The sequence below is a fragment of the Danio aesculapii genome, chromosome 1, assembly GCF_903798145.1.
Source record: "Danio aesculapii chromosome 1, fDanAes4.1, whole genome shotgun sequence".
In the NCBI taxonomy this organism is placed as follows: domain Eukaryota; kingdom Metazoa; phylum Chordata; class Actinopteri; order Cypriniformes; family Danionidae; genus Danio; species Danio aesculapii.
In genome coordinates, this window is record NC_079435.1 from 31,510,376 (window position 1) to 31,528,085 (window position 17,710).

General features: G+C 36.7%; 1 protein-coding gene across 2 annotated transcripts; it reads left to right on the top strand.

The window, feature by feature from the left end:
• The first annotated feature begins 2,088 nt into the window (after window positions 1-2,088).
• gemin8 (gem (nuclear organelle) associated protein 8) lies at window positions 2,089-5,318 on the top strand. Of its 2 annotated transcripts, XM_056458929.1 has the most exons (4): window positions 2,089-2,246; window positions 2,368-2,477; window positions 2,630-3,023; window positions 4,835-5,318. In XM_056458929.1, the coding sequence occupies exons 2-4, from the start codon at window positions 2,475-2,477 to the stop codon at window positions 5,089-5,091; spliced, it is 654 nt and encodes a 217-aa protein (XP_056314904.1). In that variant the 5' UTR covers window positions 2,089-2,246; window positions 2,368-2,474; the 3' UTR covers window positions 5,092-5,318. The 2 variants fall into 2 exon arrangements, with proteins under 2 accessions (XP_056314904.1, XP_056314911.1); XM_056458936.1 differs by having other exon boundaries at window positions 2,089-2,477.
• The last annotated feature ends 12,392 nt before the right edge of the window (window positions 5,319-17,710 follow it).

Sequence of the window (17,710 nt, forward strand, 5' to 3'; positions counted from 1 at the left end):
ATACACCAGGAGCTCTCTCAAATACTAGGGAGCTATAAGCCAGTCAGGGCTTTGTACGGAGTCAATCAAATTTTCAAATGTATATGATATTTAATAGGGAGCCAATGCAATGATGAAAGAACAGGGGTAATATGATCATATTTCTTAATTCTAGAAAGCACTCTAGCAGCTGCATTTTGAACTAGCTGAAGTTTATTAATTAGGCCAACTGGGCAACCACCTAGTAACACATTACAATAATCTTATCGAGAGGTCATGAAAGCATGAATAAGCTTTTCCGCATCACACATTGATAGCAGCAAATGTCGAAGTTTGACAACATTTTCAAGATGAAAAAATGCATTTTTACAGATACTTGGAATCTGGCCTTCAAATGACAGGTTGCTATCAAAAATCACCCCCAAATTTTTGACTGAAGATGGGACTGAATTAAGAATCCATTTTGCATGTGAGGTTTTTGGGTCCAATAAGCAAGACCTCAGTTTTATCTGAATTTAGTAATAAGAAGTTAGTCATTCAATTTTTAATATCAGTTATACAATCTGTTAATTTCGGAAATTCAGGTTGAGAGGAGATATAAAGTTGTGTATCATCAGCATAACAGTGGAAGCTAACTCCATGTTTTTAAATGATATCGCCTAGCGGTAACATATATAGTGTGAAAAGTAAGGGACCAAGAACTGAGCCTTGTGGTACCTCACAGTGTACTTTTGATCTGTATGATGCCTCTTCATGAACTGATACAAATTGATAACGTTCAGATAGATAAGACCTGAACCAGGCCAATGCAGTTCCTAATAATACCAATCTAATTTTTAAGCCTATCAATAAGAATATCATGATCGATTGTATCAAATGCAGCACTGAGGTCCAATAACACTAAGAGAAATGCAACCACGATTGGACAACAGAAGGGGGTCGTTCATAACTCTTAGGAGGGCTGTTTCTGTGCTATGAAATGCTCTAAATCCAGATAGATTTTTTTCATAAATATTGTTTCTCTGTAGGACGGAGCATAGTTGAGCAGATACAACTTTCTCTAGTATCATTGATAGAAAAGGCAGGTTTGAAATGGGTCTATAATTTACTAGTTCTTTGGGATCAAGCTGTGGTTTTTTAATAAGAGGTTTAATGACAGCTAGTTAAAAAAAATTAGGAACATATCCTAAAAGTAGGGATGAATTCAAGACATTAAGAACAGGTTCAGAAACTTCTATATTATATTTGGGTATTTTAACTCAGACCTCACAAAATTAGATTAGAGATTAAAATATTTTCTTAAGCAATTTTTACAATCATAAATGTAAATTCTCAAATAGTAAATCTCCTTTTGTGGTCTTCTTAAAAGATGGAGAATTATGTAAAGTTGATTTCAGGATCGAATACCAAGACAGCTTTAAAAACTGTCAAAATATGCTCTGCTCTTACAATCTTTGCATGAGTAATTTGAAATTAAACATTGCAAGCAAAAACCTTTAATGTTTTTCTTTTTTCGTTTCTCTCTTCTTTTTTATGATGTTATTAGTTTCCAATGTTCCATATTGTACTGTACATTTTGTCAGTTTCACTTATTAATTGATTGACTCATGGTAAAACTCTGATATACACACTTTGAAATATAGCATTTTTGTTTTTGTTCCTAGCAAAAAAAAAAAAAAAAAAAAGAGCATGCAGGAGGTGTTGCAGGACACACTTCCATCTAGTTAATGACTTATTATTACTCAGTTGTATTTGCCATCATATTAAAATTTATTTTTAATTTATTTAGATGTTGTCCTTTAAATTTACTGGCCGTATGAACGTTGTTGCCAGATATCGCCCAAAAAGAGCTTAGGAAATTATTGTACAGGTAATCATATTTTTTATCGAATATCAAATATATTAATAAATTAAACAGTTTTTTGGGATAGAAAAGAAACAAATTTCTAATCGGAATAAACCAATGGAATAAACCATCATCAATGGGCTAAGACTGTCGTAAAGCTGCTGATGACGTCATGGTCATTGTAGGGTTGGCTTACAAGGGACACGTGATCGAGTTCTTTTGCGTTTATGTAAGAGTTATCCATCCACTGAGATTGGACTCCAACGCAGCATCTATGCCAACACAGTAGGTGGCGGAAATGCACCTTAAGCTGGTTTGCCATCCGTCATTAAACCAAACAGAAGAAGAAGAAGAAGAAGACGAAGAAGACAGTTTGCTGTGGCGAGTGCGCGCTATGAGTGGGGTGAAGTGGATCAAGACTGTTAGTAATTGGTTGCCAAATATATCGCTGTTAATAAGTTGTTAAATGTCTTGTTTTAAGAAAAACTCGGTGTCGAACTTACTAATATAACATCGCAGTGTTGTTTTCTTCCTTTCCACAGATAATGCAAATACATTAATGTTTACTAGTTATTAAAATGAATAGTTACTCGTCTGTCTAAGTTAGCTGGTGCAGGAGCCATTTCCAATAACTAGTCTCCTCTTCGTAATGGTAAGTGTTACAAATTGTATTTCATTAGTGTTATAACACAATCTCCAAAGGCTTGATTCTGCAGTCTAACACGGAGAAATCATTCTGAATAAGTTACTCTGTACTCACTACAACTTCACAAGTCATTATTAACACCTTTTCTTACATTACAGGCTAGTCAGGGTGATGGTTCGAGAGAGTTGTGGTTTGCTCATGACGTTTACTCCCGCTACTGGCAGCACTACCAGCAGGCCATGAACTGGAACCAGAAGCACAAGCGGGCATACAGAAGTGCTTTGGAAGCTGGCTACTTCCAGACACTCTATTCCCTGAACCCCTCTGCAACCATGCAGTGTTACTCAGATTGGCATGGTAATGAGTGCCTGAAGAACAGCCACAGAGACAGACTGAAGGAAAAAATAGAGAACAAGATTACTGGTTCAGACAGTGAAATTGAGGAGGAGAGTTCGGATGAGAGCCAGCTTGAGTGTGATGTCAGCAACATGGACATCTCAGAAGAACTGCGACAATACTTTGCCCAGACAGAACGACACAGGCAGGAACTTAGTACGTTTTTAACCTCGTGTGTAGAAACTTATAAATAATAAGACGACAAAATTTATTTTTATGTTGCATTTTTAGGTTTTACTGCGCATTCAAAGACCTATTTTTATTAAGTGCAATATTATTGTTATTTTCCTCCATTTAAAAAAAAAATGGTCTTATGGGCTGTTTCTTTTGAGCTATTTTAATGCCTGTCAGGACTTTAGGGTTGTTTGCCACAAATAAACTGCACATAATGAGAATGACAATGACAGTGCTGAGTTGCTGTGGTAATGTCACATCGGCACATGACAGAGGAAAAAATAATAATTTAATTGTGTATTTTCTGGTATGATCGGATATGGGGTTAAATACATTTTGAAATACAAGTCCCTGTCTCACACATTACTTTAATAATATTAACAATAAAGAAAAATCTGGAATATAAATGTTTATGTATAGTTGAAGTCAGAATTATTAGCCCCCTTTTGTATTTATTTTTCTTTTTTAAATATTTCCCAAATTATGTTTAACAGAGCCAAGGAAATTTTCACAGTATGTCTGATAATATTTTTTCTTCTGCAGAGAGTCTTAGTTGTTGTATTTAGGCTAGAATAAAATCAGGTTTTAATTTTTTAAACACCATTTCAAGGACAATATTATTACCCCCTTTAAGCTAGATAGATAGATAGATAGATGGATGGATGGATGGATGGATAGATAGATGGATAGTCTATACGTGGGGGAGTTGGGCTAATAATTCTGACTTCAACTGTATGTATGTTACCTGACTTTCTAACTACCTGTCTATATTGTTTCACTACTTGTATTTAAGCGAGTAGTATAGAGATGCTTCCACTATTCTTATAATTGTAAGCACATTTTTGGATATCTCATAAAAAAATCTCAACTGGTCAATTAATGGATGTATTTAACCAGGTGGACCATCTTGGTTTAGTCATTTTGAACTTACTTTTAGCAAATAAGTTGTTAGGTTGAGTGGTACGGTGGCTCAAACCTCACAGCAAGAAGGTTGTGGGTTTAAGTCTCGGCTGCAACAGTTGGCATTTCTGTGTTGAGTTTGCATGTTCTCCTGTGTTCGCGTGGGTTTCTTCTAGGTGCTCCGTTTTCCCCCACAGTCCAAAGACCTGCGGTATAGGTGAATTGGAGAAACTAAAATTGGCCATAGTGTATACGTGTGTGAATGTGACAGTGTATGAGTGTTTCCCAGTACTGGTTGCAGGTGGAAGGGTATGCACTGCTTAAAACATATGCTAAAATAGTTGGTGGTTCAATAAGGGATAAATAATAAATGGATAAATAAGGGACTAAGCCAAAGGAGAATGAATTTGTTAGGTTGCCTCCCCCTAAAAATTGTGTGTACCTCATTCATTTACTTAATCACAAGGTAATATTACAGTGTTTGTTATTACATGTCATCTGCGCACTGTGAAATGTAAGTACAGCATAATGTCAGGAGAAATGTACAGTGGTTTTCCAATTTGCATAAATTAAATTTTTTATTCTTGTTAATTATTTGCACCAATTTCCCAGGAAGTGTTGATTTATTATTATTATTTTTTTATTATTTTTTTTTTTAAACAAGTCAGATGGAAAAGTTCTTTTTTTATATAAACATACCTATAACGAGATCTAAAACGGTTGTATTAAAAAGTGCCAGGGAGCTTTACAGTAAGCTTGATGCATTTAAGATTAACCATGATCATTTAAGGTTAACTTGCTAAGGTTAATTTCAGCCTGTTATATGACTCCCTCATTCTTGAAATTCATTCTTGTGACTTGCGTTAATACTTTTTTGTTTCTCTGCTATGTAGAAAAACAACAGCAGATGGAGGCAGAGCAGCAGGACTCTTATATACTGGCTGACCAAGATTTGCATAGAGTTTCCTGGCGTAGCACCCTGCCCCCTTCTGAGCGTCCTGGAGAACGGAGGACTGCAGAAATGAAGAAGTTGTACGGTAAAGATGCAGCAAAGATTCAGGGGATGGAAACAGCCATGCAGCTTACCTTTGACCGCAACTGTGATAAAAAACAGCCCAAATATTGGCCTGTTATACCACTAAATCTCTAAGATGATCAGACCCCATCATGCGTGACAGCATCACAGGATCTTCTAATCAGAGACTGTTCAGATTCTACTGCTATTACAGTACAGTAAAGCATTGCATCAGAGCAGCATCTTTTGAGGGCATTTCTCACAAACATATTTATCTGAACATCAACACTTGCTAGGACCTTACAGAAATGACACGTTTAATAAATATTAATTTGAAGACCTGAGTAAAACCCTTTCTGGAATTTTGAGTTTGTGATTATTCATAAGCCTCCCTAATTTCTCTCACTTTTTTTGAGGTATCTGTACATTGACTGTAGGCAGGGATATCCACATAAGGGACTTTTCTATTTTTGTAAAGATTTTCATATCCATAAATTATGAAGACATTGCAACTACAGATTTCAGTGCCGGCCTTTTCATGTAGTCATTTCAACCTAACTAGGTCACTGCCTCCCCCACAGTCTTTGGTTAATTGTGTTTTGTCTGTCTCTTCTTTTTGCATATAACATCAGTACTTGAGAGAATGCCTGCTGACCTATTCTCTCGTGCTTTTTTTTTTTTTTAACCAAACTTGTTATTGCTTGATGTGGTTTAATTGACATATCAATAAATTTATTGCAGTAAAATTGGTGTGGCGCTTTTTATAGTAGCTTGTACTTTTTGTTACAGATGAAATTTAAAGTAAGCCTTGTTTTAAAAAAGCATTTATCGTTTACGCTTGTTTTTGGCATCTGTCTGAAACATTGCTGGTTTTGATATCTCTGGTTGTGAATAGGAGAACCTTTGGTTTTGGGGCTACAAACATAACTTATTAGGTCAGTGTAATCAAGGGTGTAGATCCGCTATTGACATTGGTGGGGACGTATATCCCTAGAGCGCATGCTTTGCGCAAATTGTTTTGCGCTTTTAAAAACTTGAATAAAGTGCTTAATAAGCACTTAATATTACAAATAACTATTAATGAATCACGTCCCATGCTGCAATAGTCAATTTACATGATTTTACTGCAATCTGGCTTTGAGGAGGTATGAGTGAAGAGAAATTTATAGAGGTGTGTGATGCTAATTAACAGTTTTATCCCGATTATTGTTTTTCATACTCATGGAGGCCAAAATCGAAGCTGAATTTTGATAAATTGCACAGCCTTGGTTAATAGTATTATAGTGAACTCATAGCAAACTTGAACCCTTTGTGCACAAGTAGGTTACTAAGGGTTGATGGAGCATTATTTTATTTTAAAGTCGATTAAATTATTGATAGGGACATTTCAGTGATTGGTGGATATTGGTGGGGACACGTCCCCTTCATCTGTCAATTCTACACACGAGTATAATTGTAAAAATAAAATTCACATGGTGCTTCTAAAATTATAATGATACATATACATGTGTGTGTATATATGTGCTGTTTATAGAAATAAAAAGCAATAGGTCTACAGCTACATCAACGACCGAAATAAATATAAGATAAGAATAAGAAAAAATGCATTAGTTTATTATATTACACATGCTACACCCCTTTTATTGGAACGAAAATGTTAACTTATCTTTAACGTCCTTTTTGAGAATGTTGTATAACCATGGATTTACTTTTCCTGACATTAATTTCTTAAGGCTACAATATTAATGTTTAACTAGTACACTCACTGGCCACTTTATTAGGTACACCTTCCTAGTATCAGATTGGACTCCCTTTTGCCTTCAGAACTGCCTTAATCCTTTGTGTCATGGATTCGACAAGGTACTGGAAATATTCCTCAGAGATTTTGGTCCATATTGACATGATAGCATAACGCAGTTGCTGCAAATTTGTCGACTGCACATCCATGAAGCGAATCTCCCGTTCCACCACATCCCAAAGGTGCTCTATTGGATTGAGTTCTGGTGACTGTGGAGGCCATCTAAGTACAGTGAACTCATTGTCATGTTCAAAAAACCAGTCTGAGATGACGCTTTATGACATGGCGCGTTATCCTGCTGGAAGTAGCCATCAGAAGATGGGTACACTGTGGTCATAAAGGGATGAACATGGTCAGCAACAATACTCTGGTTGGCTGTGGCATTTACACAATGCTCAATTGGTACTAATGGGCCCAAAGTGTGCCAAGAAAATATCCCCCACACCATTACATCACAACCACCAGTCTGAACTGTTAATACAAGGCAGGATGGATCCATGTTTTTATGTTGTTTATGCCAAATTCTGACCTTAATATCCGAATGTTGCAGCAGAAATCAAGACTCATTAAACCAGTCAATGTTTTTCCAATCTTCTATTGTTCAGTATTGGTGAGCTCTGCTGAGATACTATTTGCTCCGACTAGTGCTACAGATATCATAAGGTACATAAGTGTTTTCATAGGGAAAGTGTGAAGATGTTTTTCAGAGTGAATGAGATACCTGTTTTCTTAAAGAATTATTATTTTTATTATTATTATTATTATTATTGTTATCAGATTGTTTCTTTTTTTTTTAACCCTCTCTTTTTCAATTTAGTTTATGCATGTTTTAAAGAGCCCCAATTATGGGTTTTTGAAAACGACCTTCCATGCAGTGTGCACTAAAACACAGCACTAAAAGAATGAAAACATCCAGCTGAGGTTTAAATCTGAAAGTGCACAGTGTTTAAAAGTATTGATTCTTTCAGTGGCAGTTCTAGTTTAAATAGCACCCTGGGCGAACCACCCTATACAGATGCCCTTCCAGCCGCAACCCAGTACCGGCCAATATACCGCCCAATATTATTATTAATATACAATTATTATTTCAAATAAATGGCAGAAATCAATCCTAAATGTAACTGGAAAACAACGTAAAGAAAGACACAACTGGAGTGATATGCAAAGATCACTTAAAAAATCTTTTGCATGAATATTAATGATTCAAAAAATACATTTGTCATATGGAATTATCTGTTGTCTTTGATCCGACTCATGGCCGAGAAAGTCTTACTTCCCTCACTCATTATCCTTCCTTTCTGCTTCATAGCCATGCTTAGTCAAAATAAGATCATCATCATATTAACTATAGTTTTGTCGACTTGCAAAACTCGCTCTGTGCCGCCACCTCTTCATAAAAATTACACCAGTTACTCCGTTTTCACAGTACATAGACGCGTGTATTTTATTGGCTTGACTGTAAACAACCGGGATTCACACTGGCAGCAGAGCAGCGCGTGAGGTGCGTGGGAATCATTTTCTGCATGCTTGCGTCAGTTTGATTTCACCAGCGTTGTTTCAGTTGCACGTAGAGAGTAACAAGCTTGCGCATACAAAAGATGCTAAATGTGAATGTCCCTTAACGTATTTATTCTGGGATTAACACTCTAAGTCAATATACTTGCATAAAGTAAATGGTATCTCAAAGCTCGTTTTTTTTTCTCTCCGTGCCGGCCCCCCCAGCAAGATGCCGCCCTGGGCGATCGCCCGTATTGCCCATGCCTAAATCCGCCACTAGAGTTTTTCAAGAGTTCACACTTTGCTTGATAATAATAGCAGGTTTGGCATGCTGTCCCAGGAGAGAACCCTGAGCTCGGAGATAATTGAGCCCAGAGCTCTTGCGTGGTCAATAAGCATGTAAGAGGGTACGAGATCAGGTAGTTCTCGAGAGCTCCCTAAAATGCAAAATGATTCGGAACAGCAGCCATGTATTCAAAGAAATTGCTATATCCTGCTGCTGGAAGACTCCTGCAGGACTAGAGGCTTGGGGTAACCCTTGCGGGAGTCAGAACTATGGGGTGCACGGGATCCTGCTGGAGTCAGGGAAAGGGAAGTGGTGGTGAAGACTCCAGCTGGATGGAGAGTTGATTGCTCAAGCAACTCCTGATGGAGATAGAGCTGGGAAGTGGCAGCACTATATACACAGTGCATCCGAAAAATATTTATAGTCCTTTTTTCCACATTTTTTATGTTACAGCTTTAAAACCAGTGCCTGGTTTTCTCCAAACGTAACGCCTGGCATTCACTCCAAAGACTTCAATTTTAGTCTCATCAGACCAAGAAATTTTGTTTCTTATGGTCTGAGAGTCCTTCAGATGCCTTTTGGCAAATTCCAGTGAAGGAGTGACTTCTGTCTGGCCAAGCTACCATACAGACCTGATTGGTGGATTGCTGCCCAGATGGTTGTCCTTCTGTAAGGTTCTCTTCTCTCCACAGAAGAACGCTGGAGCTCAGACAGAGTGACCGTCGGGTTATTGATCACCTCCCTGACTAAAGCCCTTCTCTCCAGATCACTCAGCTTAGTTTGCCGGCCAGCTCTAGAAAGACTCTAAAAAGGTGGTTTCAAACATCTTACGGATGACTCCTGTGCTTATTGGAACTTTCAAAGCAGCAGAAATTTTTCTGTAACCTTCCCCAGCCTTGTGGCTCAAGACAATCCTGTCTCGGAGGTCTACAAATAATTCCTTTGTCTTCATGCTCCGTTTCTGCTTTGACATGCACTGTCAACCCTGGGACCTTATATAGCCAGGTGTATGCCTTTTCAAATCATGTCCAATCAACTGAATTTAGAGCTTCACAGCAATTTAGAGCTTCACTGTGAATACTTATGTACATGTGATATTTTTAGGTTTTTATTTTTAATAAATTTGCGACAATTTCAATTTTTTTATACATTGTCATTATGGGGTATTGTGTGTAGAATTTTAAGAAAATAAATGAATTTTATTAATTTTAGAATAAGGCTGTAACATAAAAAATGTTCCAAAATTAAGCGCTATGAATACTTTCTGGGGCGACGCAGTGGCCCAGTAGGTGGTGCTGTCTTCTCACAGCAATAAGGTTGCTGGTTCGAGCCTCAGCTGGGTCAGTTGGCATTTCAGTGTGGAGTTTGCATGTTCTCCCTGTGTTCGGGTGGGTTTCCTCCGGGTGGTCCGGTTTCCCCCACAGTCCAAAGACATGTGGTACAGGTGAATTGGGTAGGCTAAATTGTCTGTAGTGTATGAGTGTGAATGATTGTGTATGGTTGTTTGCCAGAGATGGGTTGTGGCTGGAAGGCCATCCGCTGCGTAAAAACGGGCTTGATAAGTTAGTGGTTCGTTCCGCTGTGGCAACCCCAGATTAATAAAGGGACTAAGCCAAAAAGAAAATGAATGAATGAATGAATACTTTCTGGAAATATATATATATATATATATATATATATATATATATATATATATATATATATATATATATATATATATATATATATATATATATATATATATATATTAATAAATAAATATTTTAATAAAATATTTTTATATTAATAAATTTTAATAAATGTTAATAAATATTTTATTAATATACAACTGAAGTCAGAACTATTTGCCCCCCCCTGAATTGTTAGCCCCCTTTATTTATTTTTTTCCTCAATTTCTGTTTAACAGAGAGAAGAGTTTTTCAACATATTTTCAAACATAATAGTTATATAACTCATTTCTAATAACTGATTTATTTTACCTTTGCCATGATCACAGAAAATAATATTTTACTAGATATTTTCAAGACAGTTCTATACAGTTTAAAGTGACATTTAAAGGCTTAAGTAGGTTAATAAGGTTAACTAGGCAGGTTAGGGTAATTAGGCAAGTTATTGTATAACGATGGTTTGTTCTGTAGACAGTCGAAAAAAATAGCTTAAAAGGGCTAATAATTTTGACCTTAAAACGTTTCATAAATAATTAAAAACTGCTTTTATTCTAGCTGAAATGAAACAAATAAGAATAATTTTTCTCCAGAAAAAAAAATATATTATCAGACATTCTGTGAAAATTTCCTTGCTCTGTTAAACGTAATTTGGGAAATATTTAAAAAAGAAAAGAAAAAGTCAAAGGAGCTATTAATTCTGACTTCAACTGTATATATATATATATATATATATATATATTATATATATATATTATATATATATAATATATATATATATATATATATATATATATATATATAATAAATAAAATCATGTAATAAAAAAATATATATATAAATAAAAACTTATGCAATCTCCACTCTGTCACAGGGTGGTTCTTCCCAAGAGGTTCAAAGGGAACATTTATTAACATGGACTTTTTTCATTTACGCGGACAATTTCATGGTACCAGCTTTAGTCCATTTTGTGTATGATAATAGACATGCACAATATTTGACTGTTTTTACTAAGGAACAAAAATGTATGCTGTCATGCACATGTTTTGACAGCTAATATGACAGTGACACGATGCTTCGCAAAAGTTGCAGAGACCTTTACCGATATCAAAATGCTTTGATGCTAAATGAAATTAAACAGCAGTTATTCCTTATGCTGATTACGCTGAAACTTGAATAGGTCTGGGCTGCTAGAAAATACACTCTAAATAAAAAACTAAATATATTGCTAATTACGCTCGACACATGAATGTGTAAAGTCTGCTGCCCACAACAAAGGTGAAAAGTTTTTGCGTATCATATTTAACAAACCGTTTACTAGGAATTTTATGTAATTTTGCTCACATGGATAATTGAATATTAATCAGATGATGTCATTACACTGCTGTGCCATTAGCAAATCGTTGCATTGCTGATCATGATTTCAAGGATCGATAGATCTGTCTTTCGCAACTCACGCAATATCTCACATCAGTTCATCCAGACATTTTACCTTGATTTGTAAACTTGTTTGAAGAACCAAATAGCCAGAGATCAATTATCGGTATTAATAGATCTAGGATCTGACAAATCATCTTAGATAATTTCCAGTGGGTACGGAGAACAGACCCCTGGACAGATGGCCTTACAGCTGAATACAGAAAAGCATTGCTATCCCTAAATATAACTGGGGTCCGTTCATATTTAACAGTTTGTTAAATATACTGCAATAACCGTTGTTGTGGGCTGCAGTGCTTTATACTTTTATTTGTCAAGAGTATTTAGAATTAATTTAGATTTACATTCAGAGTGTCTTTTCTTTATTATAGGCCTATTCTAGTTTCTTCAACCACCATAAAAGGCCTAACTGACTGCATCAAAAAAACATATTGACATCAGTAAAGGTGTCTGCAAGATTTTAGCTGTCAAAACATGCATGATTGCATAAATTATTCCTTAAAAAATAAATAAATAAATAAATAAATAAAACAGTCAAATATTGGCCATGGGTATTATCATACACAAATTGTACTAACGCTGGTATCCTAAAATAGTATGCGTTTTTGTCTAAAAAGTTCATATTAATAAATGGAACCCCTTGACAGTCTTTGTACTTTTATTTTGAAGTTTTATTTATATATTTTTAAACATATTTATATAAATTTATTTATATATTTTAAATATGTTTACTTATACTTTAATATCTTCCCAAGTTCAATTCATTCAGTTCAATTCATGTTTATTTATATAGCGCTGTTACAATGTAGATTGTGCAGCTTAACATTCTAGAAGTTCTAGTAAACTGAAACTGTGTCAGTCCAGTTTTCAGACTTGAAGTTCACTTCAGTTTAGTTGAGTGTGGTTAAAAGTTCAAACACTGAAAAGCAAATCCATCGATGCTCAGCTCCACAATTCCCAAACCAAGCAAGCCAGTGGTGACAGTGGTGAGAAACAAACTTCATCAATTGACAAAAGTGAAGGAAAAAAACCTAGAGAGAATCCAGGCTAAGTAGGGCATGACAATTGCTCCTCTGGCCAAACTTGTCAAATAGTGTCTGATCTCAGAGCCTGAACTGAGAGAGTGTGTCTGAGCCTCAGACCTTATTAGGAAGGCTATTTAGTAGCTTAGGAGCCATACATGAGAAGATTTGACCTCCTTTAGTAGACTTTGCTATTCTAGGGACTACCAGAAGCCCTGAGTTGAGATCTTAAAGAGCATGTTGGATTGTAGTGAGACAGAAGGTTGGTTAGATAAACAGGAGCTTGATTATTGAAAGCTTTATAGGTAAGAAGCAATATTTTATAATCAATATGGAACTCAACAGGCAGCCAGTGTTAGGATAATAAAATTGGGGGGAAATGATTATATTTTTCTAGACCTGGTTAGAACTCTGGCAGCGACATTTTGTACTAGCTGAAGTTTGTTAAAAGAGCATGCAAGGTCAAAAAAACACTTTCATGGTCTTATAATATGCATTTATTTTTAACCTAATTATCCCAGTGACTCCCATATGAATCGTTCAGCTATTCATTTGTTCACAAACCCCTTCAGCTAATCTGCGCTGATTGGACCGATGACAGCCTGCTGTGGTCGACACTGACAGCCTAACTGACAGAGTGAATTGCCCAGCAGCTAATCAACAATATAAAAGTATTCACAGTGCATACACGCTTCATAGTGATTTTGGCTGCCAGTGGGTGAATGTAAATACAGACGATGGACTTGAAAATGCAGATGACTAATTATTTTATTGAGCAAAAACTCCAAGAACTGGGGAGGAGATCGACACGAGTCTCCTAGCCGTCACACTCTACCTGCTCTTTCTTCACATACAAACACACACACACACACTACCGTCCTCAGAAGAAGAACTGGGGAGCAGTGTTGCCATAATGGGCGGTTTCACGGCCAATTGGGCGGTTTTGAGTTTTTTTTTTTGCGGGTAAAAAAAGACATAGGCGGGGTAGTGAAAATTTGGGCGGTTTTGCAATGGTGTGCCCGTCAGCTCCGGTCTGCCCTCATACACCTGTTTCTATCTCCTAAAGAGATGCCATAGCCCCCGTTCTTCGCATACATATGCTTAGAACAGTGTAGAATCACCGTTCGCCTAGAGCGCCAGTTCAGCTTGCTCCAGCCCTGCGGGCAATTTAGACACCTCACCTCGAACCTGAGCTGAACTATTTTGAAACTTGACCGTTGCATGTGTGTAACTAGGAACAGCTGATGATCGTAAACAAAGCAGCACCACGTCGCATTTTCAACGTGGCTTTACACGCGATATGAGAATATAAAGAGGTAACCTGATACAGTACAGGCGGTTACAATAACAAAACACAACTAAATACATCATTTGCAACCCTAGAGTAACGAGGCAACAATTTTAATCGCACGTACTTACACTTGTAAAATGGAGGAAGAAACTGATCTATGATGCACTGATCCATGTTTCTGACATAGTCCATCAGTAGTCTTTCTGATCCTTCCTTTAACAAACGGCCAATGAATTCTGCTTTGTAAGCATGTAGTTTCCAGACGCGCTCAAGGCTGGGCTATAATGCTGAGGTATTTTTGCATAAATAAACCTCAACCACTGACTCTTCACAGCATCTTTGGATGGAGATTTTCAATAATATCCATCTGAGCACAGCGTGACTTCATTCAACCGGCCTCTATGTGTGCTGTGTTGCCAGATGTTGCTGACTGTTTCCAGCCCAAACGTTGTCGAAAAACCTTCAAACAATCAATATACTGTAATAAGCTGGGTTGAGGCGGAGGTGGATGTCATGTCGGGGAGGAAAATCACAAGCGTTTCTACACTGTTCTAAGCATATGTATGCGAAGAACGTGGGCTATGGCATCTCTTTAGGAGATCAAAACAGGTGTATGAGGGCAGACCAGAGCTGGCGGGCACGCCGTTGCAAAACCGCCCAAATTTTCACTACCCGCCTATGTCATTTTTTACCTACAAAAATAAACTCAAAACTGCCTAATTGGGGCGGGAAACCGCCCAATATGGCAACACTGTATGTGTGTGCCTTTTTTTCTGTGTTAGAGGGCGGGGCCGCATTCGGTACAAACTTTTAGTATTACCTTTGCTTGAAATTACCCAATACAATCCAGTTTATATGAAATAAGCTTTCTCCTGAGCAAGTTTAAGCTACCACAACTGTTGCTATGACAAAAACTCTCGGATAAGCTTTGAAGAACAAAACAATCCTGGATTGTTGGATTATGTGTCAAATCATCAATTACCAAATCCAGCATACTGAGTAATCCACGTACGAAGAATGGTCTGTAGATGCAGACTAGGGGTCCCTTATCATCTAGCACAGTGTCAGAATTATCAGCTAATCCACTGTGTCTGATTGACAAAATCTCACAGTGTATTCATTTACAGATTCATCTTCCTTTGCACAAAGTCAACTTTTTGACCAGTCAATCTTTAGGCAAACAATGGTTTTTTAGCTTTCTTTCCTGAGCAAGGGATAACACAAATTTGGTTGTATTGCTAAGCTTCTCTGCCTGAACAGAGCATAAACACAAAATAGCAAGTGCAAATGTTGGAACTCCCCTGCCTGAACAAGGGATAAACTTTTAGTATAAAATGTTAAACTTCCCAGCTTGAAAACAGGGGATTCCAAAATTTTGCACCAAAACTGTTGAGAATTTGGGATTTCAGTCTCTATGGTCACGGCTCCAAAACTGGTAATGCTGAATTGAAGAAGAGATAGACCAGGATACTTTTCAGGTGTTTTTAAAGCAGAATCTTTTAATGAGAACTCGCTGTTGGTGTGTTATCATCAAAAAATCAAAACTAGTGCAACTTTGCACTCAATTTAAATACATTTTAGTGGGCATGCAGGGATACATAGAGATGGAGACAAATCTAAACAAAGCATGCAGATGAAGTACTGGATCTGTCTTCGTTCCTCACTTAAATGATCTAAGATAATTTGACAGATCCTGGATCTTTAATCTTGATAACTGATCTCTGGCTAATTTGGTTCTTCAAACAAGTTCGCGAATCAGATTAAAATGCCTGGATGTACTGATCTGAGATCGCTGCGTGTGTTGTAAAAAACAAATCTATCGATCTTCGTAATCATGATCAGCAATCAGCGATTGGCTGACGACACAGCTGCATAATGACATCATCTGATTAATATTCAATTATCCAAGTGAGCAAAATTACATAAAATTCCTAGTAAATGGTTTGTTAAATATGATACGTCAATAACTTCCACCTTTGTTGTGGACAGCAGACTTTACATATTCATGTGTCGAGAGTAATTAGCAATTTATTTAGTTTTACATTTGGAACGGATTTTCTTTATTATAGTAGCCTAGGCCTAGACAAGTTTCTTAATCAGTGTAAGGAATAACTGACTGTTTAAGTTAATTTTGCATCAAAAAAGCATTTTGATATCGGTAAAGGTGTTTGCAACTTTTTTAGCGAAATAGCATCAAATCACCATTATGTTAGCTGTCAAAACGTGCATGACTGCATAAATACATTCATTTATTTCTTTTTGACTTAGTACCTTATTAATCAGGGGTCGCCCCAGCGTATGAACCACCATCTTATCCAGTACATGTTTTTCACAGCGGATGCCGTTCCAGCTGCACACAATCACTGGGAAACACCCATACACACTCATTCACATGTTATAGCACATGGTTTTTGGACTTGTGGGGGAAACCGGAGCACCCGAAGGAAAACCCATGCAAACACAGGGAGAACATGCAAACGTCACACAGAAATGCCAACTGACCCAGCCGAGGGTCGAACCATTGACCTTCTTGCTGTGAGGCGATTGTACTACCCACTGTGCACCGTGCTGCCCGACTGCATAAATTATTATTCCTTAAAAAAAAACTGTTGAATATTGTGTATGTCTATTATCATACGCAAATTGTACTAAACCTGGGCTGGTACCATAAAATAATACTCGTTTGTAGCTAAAAAGTCCATATTAATAAATGTTCTCTTTGAACCCCTTGAGGAGAACCACCCTGTGACTGTTTTTGTACTTTTATCTCAGAGTCCTGATTGCATAAGTTTCATTTATATATTTAAAAAAAAAATTAAACTTAAATTTAAATTATATATTTTTTTAATTTTTTTTTTTTTCTATTTTGCTATTATTCCAAGTGTATATAACTACTACTGTAAGAAAAAATCAGCATTTGGTACATACTTTCAGTATTACCATTGCTTGAAAAAACCAAATACATTTATAAATACGGTTATACTATTAATATTAATTGAAATAATAATAATAAATTTTATTTAAAAGTTAAATATAAATTGATCGAAACATGTCGATACATTGACATACTGTATGTTGAATAAAGAATTTTTCTGTGCCACCCCAAAGTGACTGCTCCAAAAAATCCCTCTGAAAAATTCCTGCCACCGCCACTGTATGACAGTGACCTACAAATTTAGAGATTATTGTAGTGTCAGAGCAAACCATCCCTGAGATTTTCAAGAGAGCCCCGCCTCGTGTCCACTGCATCCATTGCTCCCCGTGGTCTTTTGCTCCACCCCTTATAGGCTTAAATGTATGACGTGTGATGACAAATACACAGAGAAGGGACCGCCGTCTGAATACTTAATTCAATGGAACTCGTAAAACAAAAATGCATCTATATATGCACATTAGTGAAATAAGTGTTTACAAAACACTAATTGCACATACTGTAGGAGCAAATAGTGCAATTTCTTTTGGATATGTCAAAAACTATGACTATTTTCTATTACATTACTTTAGTTCTGCACTGTTGTCCAAGTGTATCCATATAACCTGGATTGTCGCTGCTTTTAGGATCAGAATATGTAGCACTCCTTTTAATTGTCTGCTTTTTAACATCTTTGGAAACTCATAAAAATAAAAACTGATGTGCACTCTTTCCTAGACAGTTATTTCACCAGTGGCCTACTTAGTCTTTTGTTTAGCTGAATGCAGCAGAAGATAATGTGCATAAGAATTAATAGCCTACCTGTTTAAGAGGATTTTGGCCAGATG